The sequence below is a fragment of the Myotis myotis genome, unplaced genomic scaffold, assembly GCF_014108235.1.
Source record: "Myotis myotis isolate mMyoMyo1 unplaced genomic scaffold, mMyoMyo1.p scaffold_m19_p_3, whole genome shotgun sequence".
In the NCBI taxonomy this organism is placed as follows: Eukaryota; Metazoa; Chordata; class Mammalia; order Chiroptera; family Vespertilionidae; genus Myotis; species Myotis myotis.
This window is the reverse complement of record NW_023416335.1, coordinates 124,393,978-124,421,833: the sequence shown is the minus strand read 5'-3', so window position 1 is coordinate 124,421,833 and position 27,856 is coordinate 124,393,978. Positions and strand designations below refer to the sequence as shown.

Sequence of the window (27,856 nt, the reverse complement as noted above, 5' to 3'; positions counted from 1 at the left end):
GTGATGGCCCCTGGGTCTTTATATATAGAGATACTTATACTAATATTAACTTCCTAGAATGTATTTTTAAAAATATTTTATTTAATAAAAATAAAAAATGTGTTAAAGTATTTATTGCCTAGATATGACAGTTGCACTTTCTCTGAATAATCTGAACCAAATCCCAAAGAGTCATAATAACATTCCTTTCTGCCCCTAGATCCTTGGTTCTTAACCTTTATGATCAGGCCTCAAAAATCCTAAGAAAACAAGGGATCTTTTCCTAAACAAAATGTACAATATTAAAATGCTGTTTACAATTTCAAGAGATTCACAGTTTTCTAAAGCTGCCTGGCCCAAGCTACTGTTTTTTTCTAGTTTTTTTTCCATGATGTTTTCCATGGAGATTATGGCTCACTGTAAATTTGCTTTATGCTTTTGACACAGCAAAATGTGAGTATCCAGAGATTACTACTACCTGGGACTACTAACAAAACTTTAAGAAACGCCAGCCAGTGTGGCTCAGTGGTTGAGTGTCAACCCATGCACCAAGAGTTCACTGGTTCGATTCCCAGTCAGGGCACATGCCTGGGTTGCAGGCTCAATCCCTGTCTGGAGGAGTGGAGGGAGGGATGCAGGAGGCAGCCTTTAGATGTTGATATTTTTCTCTCATTGATGTTTCTATTTCTCTCTTCCTTCCTCTCTTTCTAAAATTCAATAAAAACTTACTTAAAAAACAAACAAAATCTTTAAGAAACATTAAAAAATGGAAATAGTGGGAGAAACCAAGATGGCGGCATAGGTAAACACTGGAAATTGCTGCCTCCCACAACAACTTCAAAAATACAATGAAAAGACAAAACGGACATCACCCAGAACCACAGGAAGGCTGGCTGAGTGGAAATTCTACAACTAGAAGGAAAGAAAAGCACACTGAGACCCAGAGGAGCTGCGGAAGTAAAGTGCAGAGGTACGGAGGCTCAAGCGCCCGCAGAAAGGGGCTGGCACCTGAGGACGCGGCTGTCTTTTTGAATCAGGAGGGAGTCACAAGCTCCCGACTGCTCTGAACTCTAGTTCCAGGGAGTCTCTGGGGACCCAGGACTCATACAGGGAGAAACTGGACTGTCTGGCAGCGGGCAGAACTCAGAACTCGAGGGCGGCTTTCTCTCAGCAGTGCTTGCAGTGATTACCGGGACGCTGAGACTCAGGGCCTCTTAGGGCAGGGCTGAGGATCAGCCATAGCTGCTTGCTCTGCCCTGTTGATTCCCAGACCCTGCCCCACCCAAGCTGCGGCAGAGGCTTTTGCATATGAATGCCCTGGCCCTTTGCAATCTGAAAATTACCTAACAAATTGCAGCTGTGCCAGACAGACCCAGAACTTCCAAGAGAAGGCCCAAGGCCCCACAGCAGCTTGCATTGCTTCACAGCTGGGCCTCATCTGGGCACCTCCAAACCCCAAAAAGGAAGGGGAATCTGAAGATCTCTCCATAGCTCCTGCGGGGAAGCCTCAGGCAGAGGCTAAATTAGCACCTCCTTAGATCCAAGAGCCAGTGTACCCAGTGGTCAGAGTGGGACCATCCAGAATACAACTCCTAAGATCCATAAGGGACACACTCAGGGGGCAGACTCAGTGAACACCAAAGCCCCACTGAATCAAGTCTTGCCCCAGAAGGGTGTCTTCAGCACAGAAGTTCTCCCACTGCAGACACAGCTGATTCTCACAGCCAATTGGCTTGGAGATCAATTCATCCCAGTGATAACTACAACAATCAAGGCTTAACTACAACAAGACTACAGAAAGACTGTGCACAAAGCCCACAAAGGGATGCACCAAGAGTGTCCACCTCAGGTAATTGGGTAGGCTGAGCCACTGGGCCCTATAGGACACCTAGCACACAAAGCCACTCTACCAACACAGGGAAGCAGCCAAAATGCGGAGACAAAGAAACAGGTCACAAATGACAGAAATGGAGGAAAGCAAACGACTGGATACAGAGTTCAAAACCACGGTTATAAGGTTTTTCAAGAATTTTATGGAAACCGCCGATAAATTTAGTGAGACCCTGGAGCATATGAAAAAAGACCAACTAGAAATTAAGCATGCACTGACTAAAATAAAGAATAATATACAGAGATCCAACAGCAGACAATAGGATCGCAAGAATCAAGTCAAAGATTTGAAATACGAAGAAACAAAAAATACCCAACCAGAAAAGAAAAAAGAATCCAAAAATATGAAGATAGTGTAAGGAGCCTCTGGGACAACTTCAAGCGAACCAACATCAAATTATAGGGGTGCCAGAAGAAGAGAGAGGGCAAGATATTGAAAACCTATTTGAAGAAATAATGACAGAAAACTTCCCCTACCTGGTGAAAGAAATAGACTTACAAGTCCAGGAAGTGCAGAGAATCCCAAACAAAAGGAATCCAAAGAGGACCACACCAAGACACATCATAATTAAAATTCCAAGAGAAAAAGACAAAGAGAGAATCTTAAAAGCATCAAGAGAAAAAAAGTCAGTTACCTACAAGGGAATACCCATACGAATGTCAGCTGATTTCTCAACAGAAACTGTGCAGGCCAGAAGAGAGTGGCAAGAAATATTCAAAGTGATGAACAGCAAGAACCTACAACCAAGATTACTTTATCCAGCAAAGCTATCATTCAGAATTGAAGGTCAGATAAAGAGCTTCACAGATAAGAAAAAGCTAAAAGAGTTCATCACCACCAAACCAGTATTATATGAAATGCTGAAAGGTATTCTTTAAGAAGAGGAAGAAAAAAAAGGTAAAGATAAAAATTATGAACAGCAAATACATATCTATCAACAAGTGAATCTAAAAATCAAGTGAATAAAAAATCTGATGAACAGAGTAATCTGGTGAATATAATAGAACCAGGGGCATGGAAAGGGAGTGGACTGACAATTCTTGGGGGGAGAGGGGTGTGGGGGTGTAGGAAGAGACTGGACAAAAATGGTACACCTATGGATGAGGACAGTGGAAGAGGTAAGAGCAGAGGGTGGGGTGGGAACTGGGTGGAGGAGAGCTATGGGGGGAAAAAAAAAAGAGGAACAACTGTAATAATCTGAACAATAAAAATTTAATTAAAAAAACTGAAAATAGTGGTGCTCTGCAAGGTTTCAGAATCTTTTAAATTACACATAGACACAGAGACATGCTAGAAAACAAAATATATAAGAAATAGAAATATAGTTGAAAAATGTATTACTTGAGAAGCTCTTGACGCAAGTCCCAAATAGATAGTATTCTTAAATTCGTATTTTTTTCAAAGGTCTCAGGTGGTATGATCTCACTAACTTGGCTAATAAGGGTAACTCTGTGGGAAGCTTCTTTAAAGCTGTCTGAATTATATGAGTTCTAAAGATCAAACACTTTGTGTGGTAACTGGAAGAATTTACCTCATTGAATGTGAAAAACCTTTAAGAACATCATCCTCAGACTATGTCTAGTAATATTTTTAGTGATTTTTATTTATTTTTTTTAGAGAAAGAAGAAGGGAGAGGGAGAGGAACATAGATTTGCTACATCCTGCCTACCCCCTACTGGGTATTGAGCAGACATCCCAGGCATATGCCCTAACCTGGGACCTCTAGGTGCATGGGATGATGTTCAACCGAGCCAGGGCTTTAGTAATATTTTTTCAATAGAAAGGTAGTCACACTGTCATAACTCCATTAAAAAAAGATAACACAAATTTGAATACAGCACAGGTGTTCCTTTGCATTGTAAACTACCATTTCAAGCGTTTACTAGAATTGCAAAATAATGTTGATGAAAACTTCAAGTTGCAAAGAAAACTGACAATCATGTTTGAAATATTATTTTAAAATTTATCTTTCCAATGAAATCTTTTCACGTACAATATTTCAAATGAAAACTTGGCTTGTCTAAAGTTAAAGAGTGATTTTTAATATGCCATTGATATGCAAAATAGACAGGCAACTTTTAGCAATGTGTATTAACAAACAAGCAGAGAAATAATACTACGTTAAAATACTCTTCTTCCATAGGCAGAATACGAGAAATCATTTACGCACTAACTCTAAAAAGAGCAATAGGGAAGGCTATGTACAGAAAAAGAAAAAAAAATTAGGGTCAGGACACAAATAAGCCAAAGAGCTCACATAAATATGCTGCAAGGGAAGTATCTGGTGGTCCCCAAGAGTTAGAAACCACAGCAAAAGCCAACTTATCCAGTGTCCTATTGCCCCATCTATGGTTCAGGTTGTTCCAGCAGTTCAGTTCGGCTACTCAGGTCCACAGCAGTGTTATGAAAATACTGAATACTCACTATTTCTTTTTATAAAATTGAAAATAATTTATACCATGAGAGAACTCCCTGTATCCTGAAATTAAGTCTTTTGCATCCATTTCTTTGCATATTTTATCATTGAAGGCACTCAATATATATCCACTGAATATAGAAATAATTTGCTTACAATTAACCAGGAAGTAATCAAGTTATTTATTTTCTAGTAGGACTTATAGAAACTTAGTAGGCTGACAGGATTTTCAGAGATCATCTAGAGCAATGCCTCATTTCATCTATGAGGAAAATAGAGCCCAATGATATTAAGTAACTTGCCTAAAGTCATACACACAGTTACTGATACAGTGAAGAATGAAATCAGTCAATGGTCTCAAAGTTATGTACATCATTTTCTCATTTAATGATATCACAAGTATGTAATCATTACCATGATCATTTTCATCATCAGCTACTATTATGTTCAATGCCATCTTTAATCTTACAAAAACCCTGTAAGAGACAGGTATTATCCCCATTTATTTATTTATAAATATATTTTATTGATTTTTTACAGACAGGGAGAGGGATAGAGAGTTAGAAACATTGATGAGAGAAACATCAATCAGCTGCCTCCTGCACACCTGCTTCTAGGGATGTGCCCGAAACCAAGGCACATGCCCTTGATCAGAGTCAAACCTAGGACCCTTTAGTCTGCAGGCCGATGCTCTATCCACTGAGCCAAACCGGTCAGGGCTATTATCCCCATTTAAAAGTTAAGCAAGTGAGAAGTCACATAGGTGGTGAGTGAGATGAATGAGTCAGGACTCAAAGGTAGATTCATCTGATTCAAAGCCCACAAACTTCTCCATTGCACTTCATTATCTCCTTCAAAATGATAGTTTTTAATTTCTAAATATATCTGAATCTCAACCTATAAGCTCAATTATAGGACTATGCTTGAATTAAAACATTTTAATAATAAAAACCTCATTGCTCAAATAGAGTAAAATGAATTGTTTCATGGCCATAAATTAAAACAGATTTGTGTATTCCTTTCCACAGTAAGAACACTCTTTTCAATGGGACCAGAGTACTTACATGCTTCTGACTAAAACTCTCTGCTTCAGTCTTCTCAACTAATTCCTTGGCCAAGGAATTTATGATGAATATAGTATTCCTTTAGATAAGTTATATATTCCTACCAAGCTATAGTAAATCCCTTCTGGTCTGGGAGCCATTTTGTTTTTTAACACATTGTATGCGGAAAACGCATTTATACGTTCTACCAGTGTAGTAGAGCGTGGGACACGTATTAATACGTTTTTTTATAGACTAGCAGTAGAATGCGGGTAACGTATAAATACGTAAACTAAAGTTATCGTAATTTTACTGAACGTTGCCATTTGCACAAAAAATTAGCAAAAATGGCCCACGCCACCTGTTAGCTCGCGATAAAAACTACCGGCAAACAATGTGTTAAGATAATTTTAGATATAACTCTGCTATGATAGAAAATACATATTACTTCACTGATTTAGTAACCAGTCTTATTTCCAAGTTCTTAGCAATGCCAGAAGTACTATTACTATTGCTAGCTAATATCTATATATATAAAGAGGTAATATGCAAATTAGCTGGGACGCCGTAACAGTCACGACTGCTCAGGAGGAGGCTGCGTGTGCAGGTGGGTGGGAAGGGACTGCATGCACGGAGAGGCAAGCCACGAATGGCGCAGGCCAAGAGCAGACACACACACGGGGGGTCTGTCCAAGCCACTACGGCGCGGCTGGAGCAGACCTGGAGTGAACACACCACAGGAGGGACCTGCCCAAGCCGCCGTGGCGCACCGGCAATCCCGTCTCTGTGCGTGAACTGCAGAGGGAACACCTCTTCTCTCAGCTCATTGGCTAAGCTCCCTGTACGCCACTTGCAGTGTTCTTGGTAACCTGGGTAATAAGAATCCAAGAAGGTGATCTAGGGTTTTCCATCTCACTCCTAGAGGAAAAAATGAAGGCTCACTGCTGGAGGGGCTAAGAAATGTCATATCCTGCCCTAGCCGGTTTGGCTCGGGGGACAGAGCCTTGGCCTGCCGACCACAGGGTCCAGGTCTGATTCTGATCAAGGGCATGTACCTAGGTTGCAGGCTCCTCCCTGGCTGGGGCCCAGGTCAGGGCTCATGCAGGAGGCAACCAATCAAAGTGTCCCTCTCACATTGATGTTTCTGTCTTTCCCACTCTCTTGCACGCTCTCTAAAAATCAATGGAAAAATATCCTCAGGTGAGGATAAAAAAAAAAAAAAAAAGAAATGTCATATCCTATGGAAGAGACATCTTGAAAATGCCTAAAGAAAATTGTCATTTTTTCGTGGTGAAGGGATTGGAGTCCATGTTGATGAAAACACCTTGGCGGCTGCGGCGGCCGGCAGTGGCAGCAGCAGTGGGGTGATGGGGGTGGCACCTTACTCCGATTAGCCCGGTCACCTCCCGCAGAAGTTGGCCAGACTGCAGCTTAGGCCCGCTCCCCCAGAGGAGCGGGCCTAAGCCATCAGTAGGACATCTCCTGAGGGCTCCCGGACTGTGAGAGGGGGCAGGCTGGGCTGAGGCACGCCCCCCCGCCAGTGCACAAATTTCATGCACTGGGCCTCTAGTTATGATAATAACAGCTAATATTTGGGTGATTATATACTAAATCTTATGCCAAATACTTTATGCATAATATCTCATTTAATCTTTGTCACACTCTATAAATATTAGTCTCATTTTAAACGGAAAACAAACTTTTCAGAGAGAACATAAATTGCTGAAGGTCACAGAGCTAGAAAGTGGAAGAAATGAAACTTGAGTCCAATCTGTCTGACCCCAGAACTGATATTCTCATTCACTACTGTTAGTCTATAAGGTACTTCTAGCATTGCTATTCTATTTCTGGTTACTGGATTCCATATATACATATCCTGCATTTGAGGGGTGATGGAGGATCTATAAGTTATTGAGAAAATCTGCATATAAAATGTTCAAACCATTATATTATTTTTAAAAAATATTTATTTTTGTATTAATTTCAGAGAGGAAGGGAGAGGGAGAGAGACAGAAACAGCAATAATGAGAGAGAATCATTGATCGGCTGCCTCCTGCATGGCTCCTACTGGGGAATCAAGCCTGCAACCTGGACATGTGCCCTTACCATTATATTCTTTTTAAATAACATAAATGCAGGTGCTACTGCTAATATTAATTTATTCATTTAACATTTATTATTGAGTGCCTACTGTGTGCCAGCACTATTCTAGGAGCTGGAGAGACAGCAGTGATAAAAGCAATTCTCAGCTCTGGAGCTTATATTTGGTTGGAGTAAGGGTGTGGGAAAGAAAAGGAGAAACAAATTATATATATATATTAGATGGTGTTAAGAACTATGGAGAAAATAAAGCAAGTAAGGGAGATTGAGAGGGCAGAGGAAGATGGAAGACGGTACTGAACAAGGTAAAGCCAAGGAAAGCCTCTCTGATAAGGCAACATCTGAAAGAGATGCAGAAACAAGCTAAGTAGATATGTAAGGGAAGACCATGCCAGGCAGGAAGTAAGGGAGAAGAAGTAAGCTTGCTCAAAGAGTGAGAAGGCCAGTGGGGCGTATTCACAGTGGAGGTAATAAGAATTGGTCAGACTCTGCATATATCTGGAAGGTAGAATGATAGCATTAAAAAAGATCTTAATATAGAGAACAAAGCTATTTAAATGTAAATTTTCTTTGTCATTATACAGTATCAAACATTCTAAAGAATGAAGTAGAAACATTAAGATGACTTACTTTACTGCTCAATGCATTTATTTCCCGTTCAGCTTTATGTAATTTACTGATTAAAACAGTATTTTGTTCATTGCTTGATTGTAGCTCTTTTTCCAAGCGTTCAGCATGTAGTTTAACTGACTGTTTTTCAGCCTTTTATTAAAACAAAGTATTTTATAAATTTGTTCATAACTTTTCACAACTATATCAAAATAAAGTAAGCACTATTTAAAATATATGCGTAATCCACTACACAAAATTAATCAAAATCTCAACACGTACTGAAGAAAAAATATTTTTCTCAAAGTATATAGTAGAATTCAAATGAAAGATGTTTGCTCCAAGAAATATGCAACAAAGACATCTGGAACAAACATATATCAAGAGCCACTAATGAAATAAAACTCATATATTTATCTGGTGAATGCACTCACTTGATGCCTACTTATTCTTCTTATTGCTGACATAATTGGAACAAATATTTTGGGGGGTTCCAAATCCATAGTAGGTATAAAAAAGCATATTAGAAATAGAAGACAGGGCTCATTTATAACAGTAAGAAGTGAGAACTGAAAATCTAAAGTCAATGGAGTTTTTTTAAAGAGAGATATAAGAATTCAAAATCCTTAACTAATTTGTAGCCTTTGGAAGTATGGGCAAAGAGCTCAATAGCTCTTGACCTCATCACATAATAAAGATTCTTAATGAAGTCTGAAGTTGTCCAAAAAATTCTGGTTGGTAATACAGTACTCTTTAGTTAGAGAGGGAAAACTAAATGCTTTCTTAAAATAGTCCTACTCAAAATAGTTAAAATAAAAATTGCTTGGCATTTAAAGGATAAGCTTCAACTTTTATCTCATTTCTTATATATCTTAAGTATAATATAAGGAGTGTATTCAAATAATTTAGAAAAAAAAACACCTACTTTCCTCAAATATACAATAATACTTTCTGGGCTCACTGATAGCCAAAAATGTCAAAGAAGAAAGAAATGCTGTTTTCATGTACTTATTTTCATTTCACCTGACAAAATTAAATATAGGCTCTTTTGAAAATGTCACAAATGAACTTCCCATCTTTTTGTCATCATTTAGCTTGTCCTGAAAACAATCACTCTAAATGACCTCAATGAAAAGTTTCACACTGGCACCATATGTCATATTTAATTATAATCATCCACTTATTTGTCACTGTATAAATACATTAGGGATGATGAAACGATGGAACATAAAACAAGCAGTATCATTCTGAACTGTCTCACATCTAAAGACCAACAATACTGACTACTTTAGTTCAGGACCAGTAAATACTATAAAAAGCTTCATACACAAAATAAAAACATGACTTCTCTTCTAAACATATCAATACTCTCCTGGTACCAGTTTGCTGGCTGGGGGGGGGGGGGGGGGGGGGCGGTAGAGAAGAATCACTTTTGGATTTGGATCCTAGATTTTAATTATAAGCTAAGTGCCATTAATTTCTTTCCAACTCAAATCATTTCACAACTATCTGAATAAAAAACCACCACACTTTGGACTGCTCAAAATACATCAAAACAATTAAAATAGTATATTTGCGACATGTTAGGTGCCAAGAACTAGGAGGAGTAAGCATATCTGAGAAGACGGTGAAAGGGTCCAGAATATTTTGCCACTGTGGCATAAAAGTTATTTTAAACTGAAAACATTTGGGAATCAACAGACATTTTTTTAAGGGAGTTTTTCCCCTCAATTCCTCTTATCTGCCTAAAAACAGAGCCTTGGAAAAGAATGTAACTGTTATAAATTCCCACCCTAGGAGTTTCATAACTAGAGAAGACTCACTCCTATCATGAAAAACAAAAAGTCAGCATCAGGGTAAGAAACCCCCTACACAAGACATTTTCACAAAACTGTTATATCTCCCATCTACTTCCCTAAGGGCCCCTTTATCTTTCCAAAGTGCCCTTTCTTCCCTTCTCCCCACTTAAGATGGTATATAAGCCCCAAATTCTGACTGCCTCTTTGTGACACACTTTTCTGTGAATCCCCATGTACATACATGAATAAAAGCCCATCTTTTCTCTCACTAATGTTTGTTGTCATTCACAACCCCCAATCACTGAACCTAAGAGAATGAAGAAAAAGTTTTTCTTCAACAACCGAAACCAAGAATTTTGGGAGAGTCCCTCTAGGAGTATCAGCCTAGGGTCTGCCAGCTCTTATTTCTCTCTAATGAACTCAGGAAAACAATTCAGTAAAGCCTTATGCATTAGTAGCCAAGTCAAATTTTATTACTCTGGTAAACTCCCATAGATTATATAAGTATGGTATTTCTGTTTAAACAGGACTTATGATTTTAAGATCTTAAATCCCAGTGTAAGGAAATAACCACCTAGGAAATAATAGTTCCTTCTGGTTTGAGATCACTTTAGTCTCCAGAAACTCAAATAAATTTTTTTGGGTTTTGCATATTCTACTCTGTGGCATTACAAGGGTTAAATCATTTAAGATAGGTGACTTGACTCCCAAAGAAGAAATACTGCCTTTATGTATGTGGCAGCATATCCAATGCTTATGAATCAATAGCTTTCATCTTTACAAAAAATATATACTCTCGTGATTCCACAAATGCATCAGCATTATTAACTTGATGAGCATATATTTATGCTCTAAAAATCAGAGCCTTGTCAATGCACTTTTAAAAAAGCATGCCGTACTTTTTTTCTACTGGGAAGCAATTAAAACCTTACCTCCAGGGATCTGATTGTAGCCTGCATCTCAGCCAACTGCTGCACCTGAATTCTTTGGACATTTTCTACCCGAGCATCAGAATTCTCTTTTTCAGCCCTTAATTCGGCTACTTCGGCCTCAAACTCTTTTAATTTCTGAACCAAATGGACTTTTTCTCGAGTAAGTTGCTGCACTCGTTTGCTATCTCTTGTGGGATCAAGACTAAGCAGCTGATTACGTAGTTCTTCTTTATCTTTCTCCAGTCTTGCAATCTAATAACAATTTGAAAAAAAGCACACAACTTTAAATTATTAAATTTTCAGTCATGAACATGCATTACAAGTTTGTAAATTAAAATTTATAACTGCACAATGTAAAAAAGAAAGCTTAGGTAATGAAATGAAGTACCAAGAAAAAAACATCTAAAATATCACATTCTTCATTCTGACTCAGCATGGCTCAAATGTGAGGGCAAGTACCTTGTCCTATACTCCCCATGGTGTGTAGCACAGAGCTTCATCAGTTGCCAAATAAAATTCAAAATTATAAATATCTAGAAGCCCAGTGCACGAATGCGTGCATGGGTGGGGTCCCTTGGCTTGGCTGGCGATCAGGGCCATCTCGCCCAGTCCAGATTGAGACTGCAGGAGGTTGGCCGGCCGTGGGAGGTTGGCTGTGGGAACGCACTGACCACCAGAGTGCAGCTCCTGCTTTCAATGTCTGCTCCCTGGTGTTCAGTGTGCATCACAGCAACTGGTTGACAAGTCGTATGGTCCTAACGGTCGCTTAGGCTTTTATTTATATAGATTAGAGGCCCAGTGCACAAAAATTTGTGCACTCAAGAGCGGGGACCCTCAGCCCGGCCTGTGCCCATTCACAGTCCAGGAATCTTTGGGGGATGTCCACCTGTTGACTTAGGCCCACTCCCCGGGGAATCAGGCCTAAGCTTGCAGTCAGACATCCTTCTGGCAGCCAGGGAGCCCTCGGGGGATGTCCGAATAAAGGCTTAGGCCCCCAAGGGATCAGGTCTAAACCGTTAGTTGGACATTCTTAGTGCTGCCACGGAGGTGGGAGAGGCTCCTGCCACCACCACTGCGCTAGCCAGCCATGAGCCAGCTTCTGGCTGAGTGGCACTCCCCATATGGAAGTGCACTGACCACCAAGGAGCAGCTCCTGCATTGAGCGTCTGCCCCTGGTGGCCAGTGCACATCATAGCAACCGGTAATTCTGCCGTTCAGTCAATGTGTATATTACCCTTTTATTATTATTATACAGGATGTCCCTATTTCCCCCCTTTTGCCCCCTCTACCCAGCTCTTGCCCCTGACTTCTCTCTGGCCATCACCATACTGTTGTCTGTGTCCATGGGTTGTGCATATATTTTCTTTGGCTAATCCTTTCTTTAAATTCACTTCTTTAAATTTTTATTTTCAGATAAGTGCTTATAACTGCATTATTACATATTTTCTATTATATCATTTAGAATTAAGATATTTTTTAATTGAACCCTTGTAAATTTTAGCACAATTTAATAAATTATGCTAGAAGCAATTAGGAGATTTTTCATGTAATGCAGATACATTTCAATTAATATTTTATTAATTTTTAATTTTTTAATATTTTAATTTGAAATTATCTCATACATGTAAAAAAAACTATAAAATACTACAGCATATTATATGTACCCTTCACCCAAATTCTTAGGTGTTAATAATTTAAACATAACCATTATACAACTAACAAAATTTAGAATATATTTGTCTTATAATCTCTTTAATGTTACTTAATCCATTTACTTTGTTTTTGTTAATCTTCACCCAAGGATATTTTTCCACAGAATTTTAGAGAGAGTGAAGGGAAAGGGAGAGACACGTTGATTGGTTGCCTCCTGCACATGCTTTGATAGGGACTGGGGATCAAGCCAGCAACTGAGGTACATGCCCTTGACTGGAATCGAACCTGGAACCCTTCAGTCCACGGGCTAATGCTCTATCCACTGAGCAAAACAGGCTGCAGCTTAATTCATTTACTTTTAATCTATATGTGTCTTTATATTTAAAGTGGGTTTTGTTTTTGATTCACCTCATAATCTGTCTTTTAATTGGTGCATTTATGCCACTGACTTTCAGAATGCTTACTGATAGAGTAACTGCCCTATCAGGGGGCTTCTGGGCCTTCTGGGTCCCGCCTGCCTTGCCACCCAGGACCCGCTGGATGACGGTGCGCTGGCGGCTCGCACTGTCCAGCCCTGCCTGCAGTATGCAAATTAGCCACCATCTTTGTTGGTGGTTAATTTGCATATCACTTATTAGCCCATGGGAGGCGTAGCGAAGGTACAGTCAATTACCGTGTTTGTCTATTATTAGATAGGATACTATAAAATAATTATTAAATATCAAGTATTTAAAAAATTAATCAGAACATTACAGGGGCCTATGCAAGATCAATCTGCTGTTTACTGCTAAGCTTCTCCTCATGTGACAGTAATGCCTGGGCTGTCTATACTAATAAGGCAACTTAATTCACACAAAAAATGCAGCTTGTCTATATAAATAACTACAGATGTGAGTGATTAGTTTTTAAATGATAGCTGAGAGTTTATTAAAGCCCTAATTGTAATGACAGTATAGTTCCTAATTTTCAGATTCAAGAAAGAACTGAAAGTCATTAACCCACAGCATTTAGAAAGGTCACTGGGGAACCTGTAGAGCAGAAACACCAGTGCTCTTCTCATTCATGCCAAGCATCACTTCCAGACGCCCCGGGCCACCCAATCAGTGGGTTTCAAACCACTTCCTAACCTCTGAGGTACATTGGAGGCCTCTCTCCTCTAGGAATGAGGAGGAGGCCAAATAATCATGGTAAAAGGCACTTTCCTTTTCCTGATCTCCCAAGTATCTGTCCTTACCACCACCACTACCACCAAACCTTTGTAGTTAACCAGAGTTCCTCTTTTTAGTCTCCTTTCATATATGAGATTTCTTCAGATGATTCAACTTAAAGGATTCCACTGTGTGCTTTTTTAAAGTTAGAAACCACTGCTGTAAACATCACCAGTTGTTTTGTAGCCAGGATGAGCTTAGAAGGCTCCCTCTAAGCCAAAAGGATTTAAAGTAATGCTATGCAACCTAGGCAAAAGTGGCCCAAGAAACAACTGATTGCTCACTTGGCTACAAATGAACGTAAGAAGTGTGAGACCTACACCCCAGTGCAGAATCATCTGTAAAATGAGAGGTTAGACTGGAGGCCCTCAAGATCCTTTTCCGTTTTAACATGTAATAATTCCAATTTCGTTTCAGGTATGCTGAATTAAAGATGTCAATGGGAAATATAGGTAGAACTATTTAGCAAGCAAATATTATTTTCCAGAAAATAAAAATTATTTAGAAGGCAGCTGTACAATTCAGAGTCAAGTCCCCAAAAGCCCAACTAATTAGTTCCCTCCTATTTTTCCTTCCACCTTTTACATATAAACATTGTCCCTAGGGTTTCGTTTCCACCATTTCTTTTTCCATTCAGCTCCTTGTGTGACTCTGTGCAAGTCACTTTTTCGCTTTGCCCTTAGTTAAAATGAAAGGCATGGGATGGATTATCTCTAAGGTAATATGTAGCTTTTGCATACGGTAACTCATCTAGCTCAGGAGTCAATGTATGACTCAGATTCAGATAATTGTGCCTTTACTGAGTACTTTAGTGAGTGCTGAGCTGAGCTGAGCTGAGTGTGCTACACATATAACTGCATTTAGTAAGAATACTTTTTCTTGTAGTCTGCATATTACATGAGGTCAGACAACGAATGTTCTTGACCAGCTTGTTTCCTGCTTTACTGCTTTCTCTAGTAGTTTGGAGGGGCATGTGTGTGATAGCTGAAGTGGTAACTGAAGCTATGCACTGAGCTGACTAATGGCAGAGTCAGAACTATTAGACCTCACATTTACAACCCTAAACCAGAGCTCATTATCAAATCATTCCAACCAAAAGTGATGACCACTGCCTCCTTTCTCTCTTCCCTTATTGCCATGCACCTGGCAGTTCTGGGTAGTAAAGATACATCAGAAAACCAAGCACACAAACAAACACAAAACCTCTGTTCTCAAGATGGTTCTCTTCAATCACTGCTATGACACCACACTTGTCCCAGTCGTCTGGGCACAGATCTTGGACACACGCTCAGCTCGTGGCTTTTCCTCCACTCTCAGTCAGATTCACTTGTCATCTTCATTGATACCTTTGATTTGCTGTGCTCTCAATCTTTTCTCTAAATTTACAAAAGGTTTTGTTTAAATATCTCTTTTATGACATTTATTCAAATCACCCTGTGTTAGTTACTTCCATGCTACTTTATTCTCTTTGAGAATATAAAAGCTTCCTTGACAGGTAAGATGATGTATTAAACAATTTTACTTTTTAAAAACTGTTAAAGCAGAACAGAAACAGATCAGGAACTAGAAATACATAATTGTTGATCTTTACAATGGATGGTATCGCCACTCTAATTCCCTAAGGCACCCAAAAGGAAAAGGTTGTGTATCTAATTACTACATCTCATATCTAATTATTCCATCGGTCTTTGTTTATATTATCTTTATGATACAGCATAGAGATATAGTTAAGAGTACAGAGTCTGAAATCAAATGACCTATTTTTTTTTTTCTTTCAGAATTTTAAAGATATTGCTTTACTGTAGTTGGGCTTATATGATTTCCAAAAAGAAATCTGTTGTCATTATCTTTGTTCTTCTGTACAAAATATCTTTTTTCTCTGGTTTTTTAAAATTAACTTTTTATTTTTAGATAGTGGTCGGTTCACATGCAGTTGTAAGGAATAATGCAGAAAGATCCTGTGTGTCCTTAGCCCAGTTTCCCAGACTGGGAACATCCCACCCTCTTCCATTTTCTGGAAGACAGTGTGCAGAACTAGTTTTCTTTTTTGTTTTTTTAACCACTTGGTAGAATTCTCCAATTAAATCATTCTTTTGGGGAATTTTTAAATTATGAATTTAGTTTCCTTAATAGGTATACAACTATCTAATTATCTATTTCATATGGGCAGAGTTATGGTAGTATTTGCCTATTTCATCTATGTTTCTCAAATTTATTTTGGTAGAATTGGTCACCTCTATATAAGCTAATAAGAATATCTTATTACACTTTTGAAGTCTGCAAGGTCTGTAGTGATAATCTGTTTTATTCCTGATATAAGTAATCTGTGTCTTTCTTTTTTGTCAGTTTAGACAAAGTTTTGTCAACTTAATCTTCTCAAAGAAACAGCTCTTTATTTCACTTTTTCTCTACTGTTCTTGTTTTCAATTTCTTCAGTTTCTGCCTGTATCTTTCTTGTTTCCTTCCCTCTGCTTGCTCTGGTTTATTTTAATCCTTTCTTTCTGGGTTAAAGTAGGAGTAGATGATTAATTTGACACTTTTCTAATGAATGTACTTAGTGCTATAAATTTTCCTCTCAGCACTGTTTTACTTGTGTCCCAAATGTTTTAATATACTGCATTTTCATTTTCACTCAGGTCTATTTATTTTTTTAAAATAGTTTTCTCATTGCAACTTCTTCTTTGGCTCATGAATTATTTGAAGTGTATCATTTCATTTGAAGACTTCCCTGCTACCTTTCTGTTATTGACTTCTAGTTTAATTCCATAGTGGCTGATGAACTCATTCTGTATAATTTCAACCCTATCTAATAAAGAGGGAATATGTTAACTGACCCTCCCACGTTGCAAAGATGGCAGTGCCCACAGCCAATAAGGAAGGAATAAGCTAATTGAATGCCCCAACCCTCAAAGATGGCAGCACCCACAGCCAATAAGGATGGAATAAGCTAATTGCCCCGCCCTCAAACATGGTGGTGTCCACAGCACAAGATGGCGGCACCCAGTCCCCTAAGCCCCGCTTGGTCGGAAGGCACATGGCAAGGCTGGGTCCGTACCACAGGCAGGTCCAGCCACTCCACGTGCCTGCCTCCTGAGTCCCCCAGTCCCCTCAGCCACACAACCGCTCAGGGCCAGCCTGAGGTGCAGGTAACCAGGGCCGGCGGAGGCTTGTGCTGCCAACAGTGGCAGCAGCATAGGTCTGATGGGGCGTCACCTTCCCCTGATCACCGGGTCACCTCCTGCACCTGAGGGCTCCCGGACTGTGAGGGGGTAGGCTGGGCTGAAGGACCCCCACTCCAGTACATGAACTTTTATGCACTGGGTCTCTAGTTTTTATATATTTGTTGCTGAGCCGGTGTGACTCAGTGGCTGAGTGTCAACCTACGAACCAAGAGGTCATTGGATTGATTCCTGGTCAGGGCACATGCCCGAGTTGCAGGCTCGATCCCTGGTAGGGTGCATGAGGAGGGAGCCTATCAATGTTTCTCTCTCATCAATGTTTCTATCTCTCTCTCCCCCTCCCTTCCTCTCTCTACAAAAAATCAAAAACATACTGTTAAAAATTGATAAGGTTTATTTTATGGCCCAGGAATTTGATCTATCTTGGTATATGTTCACTGACACTTGAAAACAATATATTTAGGTACTCTTATTGGGTGGAGTGTTCAATAAATGTTGACTGGCTTCTATTGAGTGATGGTGTTTAGTTATATAGCCTTCCTAATTTTCTAATTGTTCTATCAATTGTTAAGACAGGAGTGTGAGGTCTCCAACAACAATTGTGAATTTGTCTATTTCTCCTGTTTAGTTCGATCAGTTTTTATTTCACATATTTTGCAGCTCTGATTCATAAACATTTAATATTCATTGTCTTCTTGGTGGACTGGCTTTCTGTCATTATATAATGTCTACCTCTGGTATTTTTCTTTGAAGTCTACTTTATCTGATATTAATATACCCACTCCTGCCTCTTTTAATGTTTGCATGATATATCTTTTACCATCTATTTTCTAAATACTTGTATTATTATATTTGAAATTTCTTGGAGATAGCATATAGTTGGGGTTTTTTATTTTTAAAATCAACTCTCTAAATCTGTCTTTTGATTGGCATATTTAAACAATTTACATTTATTATGACTATTAATATGCAAAGGGGTTTTGTTTATTTTCTTTGTCCTGTCTTCCTGTGGATTACTTGAACATTTCTTAGGATTCCATTTTATTTACCTACTAGAGGCCTGGTGCACAAAAATTTGTGCACTCGGTGGGGAGAGGGGTCCCTCAGCCCAGCCTGTGCCCTCTCCCAGTGTGGGACCCCTCAGGAGATAACGACCTGCTGGCTTAGGCCTGCTCCCGGGTGGCAGAGGGCAGGCCCAATCCCTAGGTGCAGCCCCTGGTCGGGCTCAGAGCAGGGCCAATTGGGGAGTTGGGGCGCCGCCCCGTCATGCACAGAGCAGGGCAGATTGGGAGATTGTGATGCCACGCTCAGTCACACTCAGGGTAGGGCAACTGGGGGGTTGGGGCACCGTCCCCTGTCACACTCAAGGCAGGGTCGATGGGGAGGTTGCGGCACCACCCCGTCACGCACAGAGCAGGGCCCATCAGGGGGTTGGGGCACCGCCCTCCATCACCCACAGAGCAGGGCCGATCAGGGGGTTGGGGTGCCGCCACTCTCACACTCAGGGCAGGGCCGATGGGGAGGTTATGGCTCTACCCCATCACACACAGAGCAGGGCCTGGGGGGGGGGGGGGTTGGGGAGCTCCCCCCTATCAAGCACAGAGCAGGGCTGCTCAGGGGGTTGGGGCCCCGACCCCTGTCACACACAGAGCCGCAGGGCGATCAGGGGGTTTGGGCGCTGCCCCGTCATGCTGATCCCGGTGCCGGGAGGCATATTACCCTTTTACTATATAGGGTAGAGGCCTGGTGCACGGGTGGGGCCGGCTGGTTTGCCCTGAAGGGTGTCCTGGATCAGGGTGGGGGTCCCCACTGGGGTGCCTGGCCAGTCTCGGTGAGGGGCTGAGGGCTGTTTTCAGGCTGGGAGTGACTGAAGTTCCTAACCGCTCCTTTTTTTCTTTTATTTTTATTCTGGGCCAGCTTTACCTTGAGGCTTGGCTCCAACTCTTAGGCCTCCGCGGCTGAAAGTAGGTTCCTGGCCTTTGCTTACAATGTTGCAAATCTGCTGGCTGAAGTCCGGCGGTATTTGTTACAATGTTTCTTAAACTGCCCGCTCAGAGGCCTGCAGCCGCAGGCGGGGAACGTTGGTTTCCTCCAACGATCCTCCGTGACTGAGGCAAGCAAGCCTCATGTTAGTTTCAAGCTGCCTGGCTGCCGGCCGCCATCTTGGCTGACAGTTAATTTGCATATCTCGCTGATTAGCCAATGAAAAGGGTAGCGGTGGTACACCAATTACCATGTTTTTCTTTTATTAGTGTAGATAATGTTCTGGATACACACTGAGTGGCCAGAGTATTATGACCACCCCATCAGTACTTCATTGGGCCACTTTTTGCCTTCAATACTGTGGCGATTCTTCTGGCTTTGATTCCACGAGATGTTGAAAGGTGATGTGAGGAATCTGACACCATGCCTGATGAATAGCACTGTTCAGTTCTGTGAGATTTGACGGTTGTGGAATCAGCTGCCTGATGGCTCTTTTAACGTCGTCCCACAAATGCTCAATTGGATTGAGATCTGGTGATGGGGGGGGGGGGGGGGGCACATGAGCAAGGTAAAGTCTCCCTCATGTTCTTAAAACCACTCCTGCACAGTATGAGCATCATGGAATGACACATTTTCTCGTTGGAAGAAGCCATCTCCATTGGGATACGCCATCAATATGATAGGATGAAGTTGATCAGCAATACTTAGGTATGTTGTGCTATTCAGATGCTGTTCCACATGAATTAAAAGGCCCAGATCATGCCAGGAAAACATGCCCCAAACCCTAACACTGCCCCCACCAGCTTGAAGGGTTGTACTCATGTATGTGGGGTGCATGCTTTCATGCTGTTTCTGCCAAATTCTCACTCTGCCATCTGCATGATGCAACTGGAAACGTGATTCATCCAACTACATTTTTGTCCAGTGCTCGACTGTCCAATCTTTGTGTTCCTGTGCGAATTGGAGATGTTTTATCTTGGTAATTGCAGACAGCAAAGGTGTTAGAACAGGCCTTTGGCTTCCATATACCATACGATGCAGTGTATGGCTAATTTGCCTACAAACATCAGGTGGTCATAATAATCTGGCCACGCAGTGTATTTTTGTATAGCTTTCTTAGTTGTTGCTGTAGGTATTACATTATATATACACTAGAGGCTTGGTGCACAAAACTCATGCATGGGGGTGTGGAGGGATGTCCCTCAGCCCGGCCTGCACCCTCTTGCAATCCAGAATCCCTTGGGTAGGGTCCCTAGGCCTGGCCGGTGATCACGGCCTATCAGGGCTTTCCTTCCCCCAGCTGCCGGCAGCTGGCCCGCCCCAGGTGCTGCTACTGCTTGCCATCTGTGTGGCGCTGCTCCCCATCCCCCATCACCAGTCGCCTCCCTCTGTGGGCGACAGGCACGGGGTGCGATCGCTTGGCTGGCCTGGGCCTCCCTCTGTGGGGCAATTGCTGGCCAGCCCACACACCCACCATAGCGCTGCCAGCTGGGTGGCCTGGGTCTCCCTCTGTGGCTGCAGCCAGGTGGCCTGAGCTTCCCTTTGTAGGGCGATCATGGGGTGATGGCAGGGTCTCCCAACCAATCGCATCGCACCTGCCTTGGCTGGCCTGGCGCCAGTGCGTGTCATAGCATGGTTGTCCAGAAGGTCATCCGGACAGTCGTTCTGCTATTCGGTCGTTTGGTCAATTTGCATATTATGCTTTTATTATAATAGAGGCCTGGTGCACAAAAATTTGTGCACTGGGTGGGGGGGTCCCTCAGCCCAGCTTGTGCCCTCTCACAGTCTGAGACCCCTCGGGGGATGACCATCTGCTGGCCGAGGCCTGCTCCCCAGGGGATTGGGCCTAAGCTGGCAATCAGACATTCCTCTGGCAGCCCAGCAGCCCTCGGGGGATGTCAACTTGTCAGGGGGGAGCAGACCTAAGCTGCAGTCGGACATCCTTAGCGCTTCTGAGGTGGCAGGAGAGGCTCCCACCACCACCGCTATACTGGCAGCCGTCAGCCTGGCTTGTGGCTGAGCAGAGCTCCTCCATGTGGGAGCTCACTGACCACCAGAGGGCAGCTCCTGCATTGAGCGTCTGCCCCCTGGTGGTCAGTGTGTGTCATAGTGACCAGTCATTCCCAGTCTTTCTGCTGTTAGAGTCAGTTTGCATATTACCCTTTTACTATAGAGGATAGAGGCCTGGTGCATGGGTGGGGCCCCGCTTGGGTGCCTGGCCAGCCTGAGTGAGGGACTGATGGCTGTTTTCAGGCTGCCTGCACCCCCTTCAGGGTGGGGGTCTCCACTGGGGTGCCTGGCCAGCCTGGATGAGGGGCTGAGAGCTGTTTTCAGGCTGCCTGCACCCCCTTCATGGTGGGGGACCCCACTGGGGTGCCTGGCTGGCCTGGATGAGGGGCTGAAGGCTGTTTTCAGGCTGCCCGCACCCCCTTCAGGGTGGGGGACCCCACTGGGGTGCCTGAACAGCCTGGATGAGGGGCTGAGGGCTGTTTTCAGGCTGCCTGCACCCCCTTCAGGGTGAGGGTCCCCACTGGGTGCCTGGCCAGTCTGGATGAGGGGCTGAGGGCTGTTTTCAGGCAGGCTAAGCCTGCAACTGAAGCTCCCAGTCTCTCCTTTTTTTCTTTTTTTTTTAATTCTGGGATTTATTTACCTTCTGTAATTGAAACTTTGTTGCGGCTCCAGCTCCGAGACCGGCCTGCTGATAGCAGGTTCCTGGGATTTGTTTAGCTTCTATAATTGCAACATTGTTGCAACCGGAGCTCAGAGCTGGGCTGCAGTAGGCAGGGAACCTTGGCTTCCTCCATTGCCAGGGCAACCAAGCCTCATGTTCGCTTCAGCTGTGTGGCTGCCCGCCACCATCTTGGTTGGCAGTTAATTTGCATATCACCCTGATTAGCCAATGGGAAGCATAGTGGAGGTATGGTTAATTACCATGTTTGTCTATTATTAGATAGGATATAACTTATCATGGTCTACTGGGTTCATTTTACCAGCTCAAGTGATAGAGAAACTTTACCACCTTTTACATTCCTTTTTCATTCCTTACTCATTATATAATTGTCTTAATTATTTCCTCAATACACATATCAAGCCATATCAGACAGTGTTATAATTTTTATTTCTAAAATTAAACACATTTTTAAAAATTTACTCAGGAAAAGAAAATCTATTGTACATACCCAGTTTTACTTACTGTGTTCTTTTATTCTTCTTAATGTTGTGGGGTTCCCTTTTTTTATTGTTTTCTTTCTGTTTAGAGAATTTCCCTTTGACATTCTTTTGGACAGGCCTACCGGCAACAGATTCTCTTAGTTTTCTTTATAAGAATGTCTTAATTTAACCTTAATTCCTGAAGGATATTTTTGCTGGATATAGAATTATTAATTGACATTTCTTTTCTTTCAGAACATGATAATGTTGTCACATGTCTCTCTAGCCCAGCCGTGGGCAAACTACAGCCCGCGGGCCGGATCCAGCCCGTTTGAAATGAATAAAACTAAAAATAAAAAAAAGACCGTACCCTTTTATGTAATGATGTTTACTTTGAATTTATATTAGTTCACACAAACACTCCATCCATGCTTTTGTTCCGGCCCTCCAGTCCAGTTTAAGAACCCACTGTGGCCCTCGAGTCAAAAAGTTTGCCCACCCCTGCTCTAGCCTCTATGCTTTCCAATGAGAAATGTCTCGGAATTATAATTAAGGTATCATTTTTCTCTTGCTGCTTTCAGTACTTTTTTCCTGTCTATAATAATAAAAGCATAATGTGCTAATTAGACCAGACAACCTTCCAGATGAAGCCGGGGCTGCAAGGGAAGCCTGGGTCCTGGGTGCCTGCCGGTAGCGTAGGGAAGCCTGGGTCCCGGGTGCCAGAGGGAAGCCGGTGCCAGCAGCCAGGGGAAGGAAAGCCTACTCCTGCACAAATTTCATGCATCAGGCCTCTAATAATGTTTATAAATTGATGTCTCTTACTGTGGATTTTGTTGGTTTAATCCCATTTGATATTCACTCACCTTCCTGAGTCTATATGGTGCGTCTACACCAAAGTGGAGGGTGGGTTTCAGCCTTTATTTCTTCAACTATATTTTTAGCACTGCCCTTTCTTTTTTCCTTTCAAGGACAAAAGTCTTAGATCTTTTGTTATATTCCCACAGATAACTGAGGCTACCCCTACTTTTTATTTTTAATCTGATTTTCTTTTTTCAAATCTTTATTGATGAGAATATTACAGATGTCCCCATTTTTCCCCCATTTCTCCCCCCAGCACTTGGTTCCCATCCAGCCCCAGTCCTTCGGCACCCTATTGTTTGTGTCCATGGGCAACGCATATCCTAATATATAAAGAGCCAGGGTCCATCACGACCTAAATGTCAGGACAAAAGACTGAATACCAGGTTAGGGTCCTGGCTGCCCATGGTGGGAGTCAGACCTGGGACCTGGCCCGGCGGTGGGAGGGAGCTGTGGGCCCAAGCCACCCACGACACGGCAGCAGGAGGGAGCTGTGGGAACAGAGCCATGCTGCCATCAGACTGGCCTCTGGGTCCCTCCCCCCAGCCCGCAGGCCCAGGAAACCAGAACCATGCTGCAATGGGACTGGACCCTACCTGAGGGGTCCCAGATTGTGAGAGCGTGCAAGCTGGGCTGAGACCCCCTTACCCCCGCACCCGAGTGCATGAATTTTTGTGCACTGGGCCTCTAGTACGCATATAAGCTCTTTGGTTAATTTCTTCCTGTCCGCCCACCTGCCCCTTCCCTCTGATATTCATCAGTCTATGTTTCCATGTCACTGGTCCTATTTTATTTATCACTTTATTTTATTCATTAAATTCCACACTTTCAGTGAGATCTTATATTTATCTTTCTCTGATTGGCTTATTTAGTTTATAATAAAAATCTCCAGTTCCCTCCATGCTGTCTCAAAGGATAATAGATCCTTCTTTTTTATAGCTGCATAGTATTCCATTGTGCAAATGCACCACAGCTTTTTTATCCATTCATCTACTGATGGGCCTTTCCTTTTCAATCTATTTTTTATAGTTTGTTCAGATTGGGTATTTTCTAATATACTATCTTCAATTCATTGATTCTTCTGTCCCTTCCATTCTGCTGTTGAGCTCAGCAACTGAGATTATTTTTATTTGTTTTTAGGTCATCATATGATTCAGTTCTACTAGGTGTACCGGTTAATAATGCAGATTTTTTTTCAATAGATGGAGTTACACATATGTTGATATATATGCGATTTGATATGTATGCTATTTTGTTGTATTGACAGCAAGCCTCAAAGCTTCATATGTCAAATTCTGAAGGTGTTAACATCATAGATATTTTTATGCTTAAAAATGTCGAACTTCGTGCCAAAAAAAGAGCATCTGCAGGAAGTTTTAATTCATTACTCTATTTTGAAGAAAAGTGCTGCTGAAAGTTATCGTATACTTTGGAAAGCTTATGGTGAACATGCTCCATCTCAAGATACTTGTGAACGCTGGTTTAAATGCTTTAAAAATGATGATTTCGATGTGAAAGACAACATCCAGGTCAACAGAAAAAGTTTGAAGACAAACAATTACAAGCACTATTGGATGAAGATGCATGTCAAACTCAAAAACAACTTGCAGAAAGATTAAACATTGCTCAGCAAACAATTTCCGATCATTCACAAGCAATGGGAAAGATTTTAAAGGAAGGATAATGGGTGCCACATCTACTGAATGAAAGACAAATGAAAACCGAAAAGTCGTCAGTAAAATGTTGTTTCAACTGCACGAAAGTCTTTTTTGCATCAAATAGTGACTGGCAATGAAAACTGGATTTATTTTGAGAATCCCAAACGCACAAAATCATGGGTTGATCCAGGTCAATCATCACCATCGACTGCAAGGCCAAATAGCTTTGGAAAGAAGACAATGCTCTGCGTTTGGTGGGATCAGGAAGGTGTGGTATTATGAGCTTCTAAAACCAAGTGAAACCGTTAATACTGATCACTACCAACAACCAATAATCAATTTGAACCACACTTTGATAGTGAAATGACCAGACTGGGCCAGAAGACACGGCAAAGTAATTTTGCTTCATGATAACGCACCATCACACACTTCAAAACCAGTTAAAGACATGTTAAAAGATCTTGCCTGGGAAGTATTAACCCACCTGCTGTATTCACCAGACCTTGCTCCTTCAGATTACCACTTGTCCCAATCGATGGCACACGCACTTTCTGAACAGCACTTCAAAATGTACAAAGAAGTGGAAAATTGGGTCTCTGAATGGTTTGCCTCAAAACAAGAAAAGTTCTATTGGGACGGTATCCACAAATTACCGGAAAGATGGGGGAAATTTGTAGCTAGCCATGGACATTACTTTGAATAAAGCACTTTCGATGTTTCTCTTGAAATTATGTTTTCTTTGATTACAAAATCCGCATTATTAACTGGTACACCTAGTAAAAGTTCCATTTGGTTATTCTTTATATGTCTGTATTTATTTGGTGAGACTATTTTTTCATTTGTTTTGAGTGTGCTTTTAATTGTACATTGAGGCATTTTTACTATGGCTCTGTTAAAATAATTGTCAGATAATTGTTATGTCAGTGTTAGCATCTAGTGACTGTCTTATTTTATTAAGTTTGAGATCTTCTAGGTTCTCAGTATAAGAAGTGATGTTTTATTAAACTTTGGACTTCTGGGATATTTTATTAGGAGATTCCGATTCTAATTTAAAGTTTGGTTTTTTTTAGCTGTCTCTTTATGTTATCACTCTGGCAGGGGAAGAATGATGTTGCTGCTCATTACTACTAGATGAAATAGTAGTCCAGATTCCCTGCTCTACGTCTATGGAACACATGCTGGGTGGAAGTGGGAATTCCAGCTCCTAATTGGACTGACCCACTGATGCCTCCTTAGATGGCAGGGGTAAGAATGACTTGTTACTGTTCCCAGGTGGCCTCCACTGATACCATAGTGGCAGGTGTAGTCACCACTGACACTATAGGGCAGTGGTGACAGTCCTGATTCTACATTAGGCCTTCTCTAACATAATCCAAGTAGGGAGAGGTCAGGGCACCTGGCCAGTGAAAAAAGAAACTTAGGCTCCCAATGTCATCTCCAATTCCACCATGGCAGGTAAGTGGGAGCCCTTGGTATTGCCAAGTGGGGATGAAGTCATGGCTCCCTACCTGGCCTTCTCTGTATCATCTTGGCTGAGGGTTAGGATTACTCATTACAGCCTAGGGAAAATGAAAGTCTAGGTGCTCCACTGGCCTTAACTAGTATGGATGGGCATAGGTCCAGTTTCACTCCAGTATTTGGCTGGAGTAGAATTGTTATTATCTAAATTAACTAAGCTACTAGGTTGCTCTTTTCCTAGAAACTTACCTAGAGAGAATAGGCCTGTGTGGGGCTTTTTATCATCTGGGCCAAATTGCTGGTTTCTTCAGCACCAAATCAGTGATATGTGAGATAAAGTTAAAAACCCAGAAAACATACCAGTCACTTCTTAGGTCCCAAGGTCCTTAGCTGGTATGCCTTCTCTACATCTTTCAGCATCTTCTTATGTCTGTTTTATAAATAATGTCCAGTGGTCTATGTTATACTTACCAGGATAAACAGGGGGAAAATTCATCTACTTCATCTTCCCAGAAGTAGAAGTCTCCTGTTTGGCATTTAAGATTTTCTCTTTATTACTAGTTTTAAGTAATTTGAATCTTAGTGCCTTGGTGTAGTTTTTTTTTTTAAATATATTTTATTGATTTTTTACAGAGAGGAAGGGAGAAAGAGAGGGATAGAGAGGTAGAAACATCAATGAGAGAGAAACATCGATCAGCTGCCTCCTGCACACTCCCCACTGGGGATGTGCCCGCAACCAAGGCAGAAGCCCTTCACAGGAATCGAACCCAGGACCCTTCAGTCCACAGGCCAATGTTCTATCCACTGAGCCAAACTGGTCAGGGCTGCCTTGGTGTAGTTTTCTTCACGTTTTCTATGCGTGTGGTTCATTGCGATCCTTGGACATGTGCTATAATCATTTCTTTCCTATACTTTTTCTCTATTTCATCTTGGATAGTTTCTATTAATGTATTTTAAATTTAGCTATTATCTTTTCTTCCGCTTGTCTAATCCACTTCTAGTGTATTTTCCATTTAGGCTGTATTTTTCATCACTAGAATCTTTTCTTAAAAATCTTTTCCATGTCTCTCATCATGTTCAAGGCTTCTCTTAACTTTTCAAACATATGGGGTATATTTATATGGTTTAATGACTTTATCTAATTCAATGATTTTTAGGGCTGTTCCTATTGACTGATCTTCTTTATTATGAAATACATTTTCATGCTTCTTTGCATGCCATCATTAAAAAGTCTATATTTAGTTTTAGGTTCCCAGCAAAATTCAACAGAAAGTGCAGAGAGTTCCATATGTCCCTGCCCCCATATACTTGGCCTCTTGCACTAGCAACATCTCACACCAGAGTGGTACATTTGTTACAACTGATGAACCTACACGTCATCCATAGTTTACATAGGGTCCACTCTTGGTGGTGTATATGCTATGAATTTTGTCTATATATATTGGCATGTACCTGACATTATAGTATCACTCTGAATAGATTTACCACCCTGAAATCTTCTGTGCTTCATCTATTTATTCCTCCATCTTCCCTTATCTTTTTTTAAATTATTTTTTATTGATTTCAGAGAGGAAGGAAGAGAGAGAGATATAGATACATTCATGATGAGAGAGAATCACTGATTGGCTGCCTCCGGAACAAACCCCACTAGGGATCGAGCACACAACCAGAGCATGTGACCTGACCAGGAATCAAATCAAGATCTCCTGGTTCATAGGTCGATGCTCAACCACTGAGCCATGCTGGCCGGGCAACCACTGACCTTTTAAATGTCATATAGTTGAATGTCATATATTTCAAATCCTGCAATATACAGTCTTTTCAAATTGATTCTTTCACTCAGTAATTTGCATTTAAGTTTCCTCACGTCTTTTCATGGTTTGATAGTTCACATCTTTTTGGCAGTGAATAATCTTCCATTCTATGGATATGACACAGTT

At 41.5% G+C, this 27,856-nt stretch overlaps 1 protein-coding gene across 5 annotated transcripts in view; it reads right to left on the bottom strand.

The window, feature by feature from the left end:
• CEP83 (centrosomal protein 83) overlaps nt 1-27,856 on the bottom strand; it is a 127,691-nt gene that overhangs the window by 42,511 nt on the left and 57,324 nt on the right. For all 5 annotated transcript variants that reach the window (XM_036301583.1, XM_036301581.1, XM_036301586.1 and 2 more), the window contains 2 exons: nt 10,770-11,021; nt 8,060-8,191 (listed from right to left, as the gene is read on the bottom strand). In XM_036301583.1, coding sequence (XP_036157476.1) covers nt 8,060-8,191; nt 10,770-11,021 — 384 coding nt within the window. The remainder of the gene's footprint in view (nt 1-8,059; nt 8,192-10,769; nt 11,022-27,856) is intronic.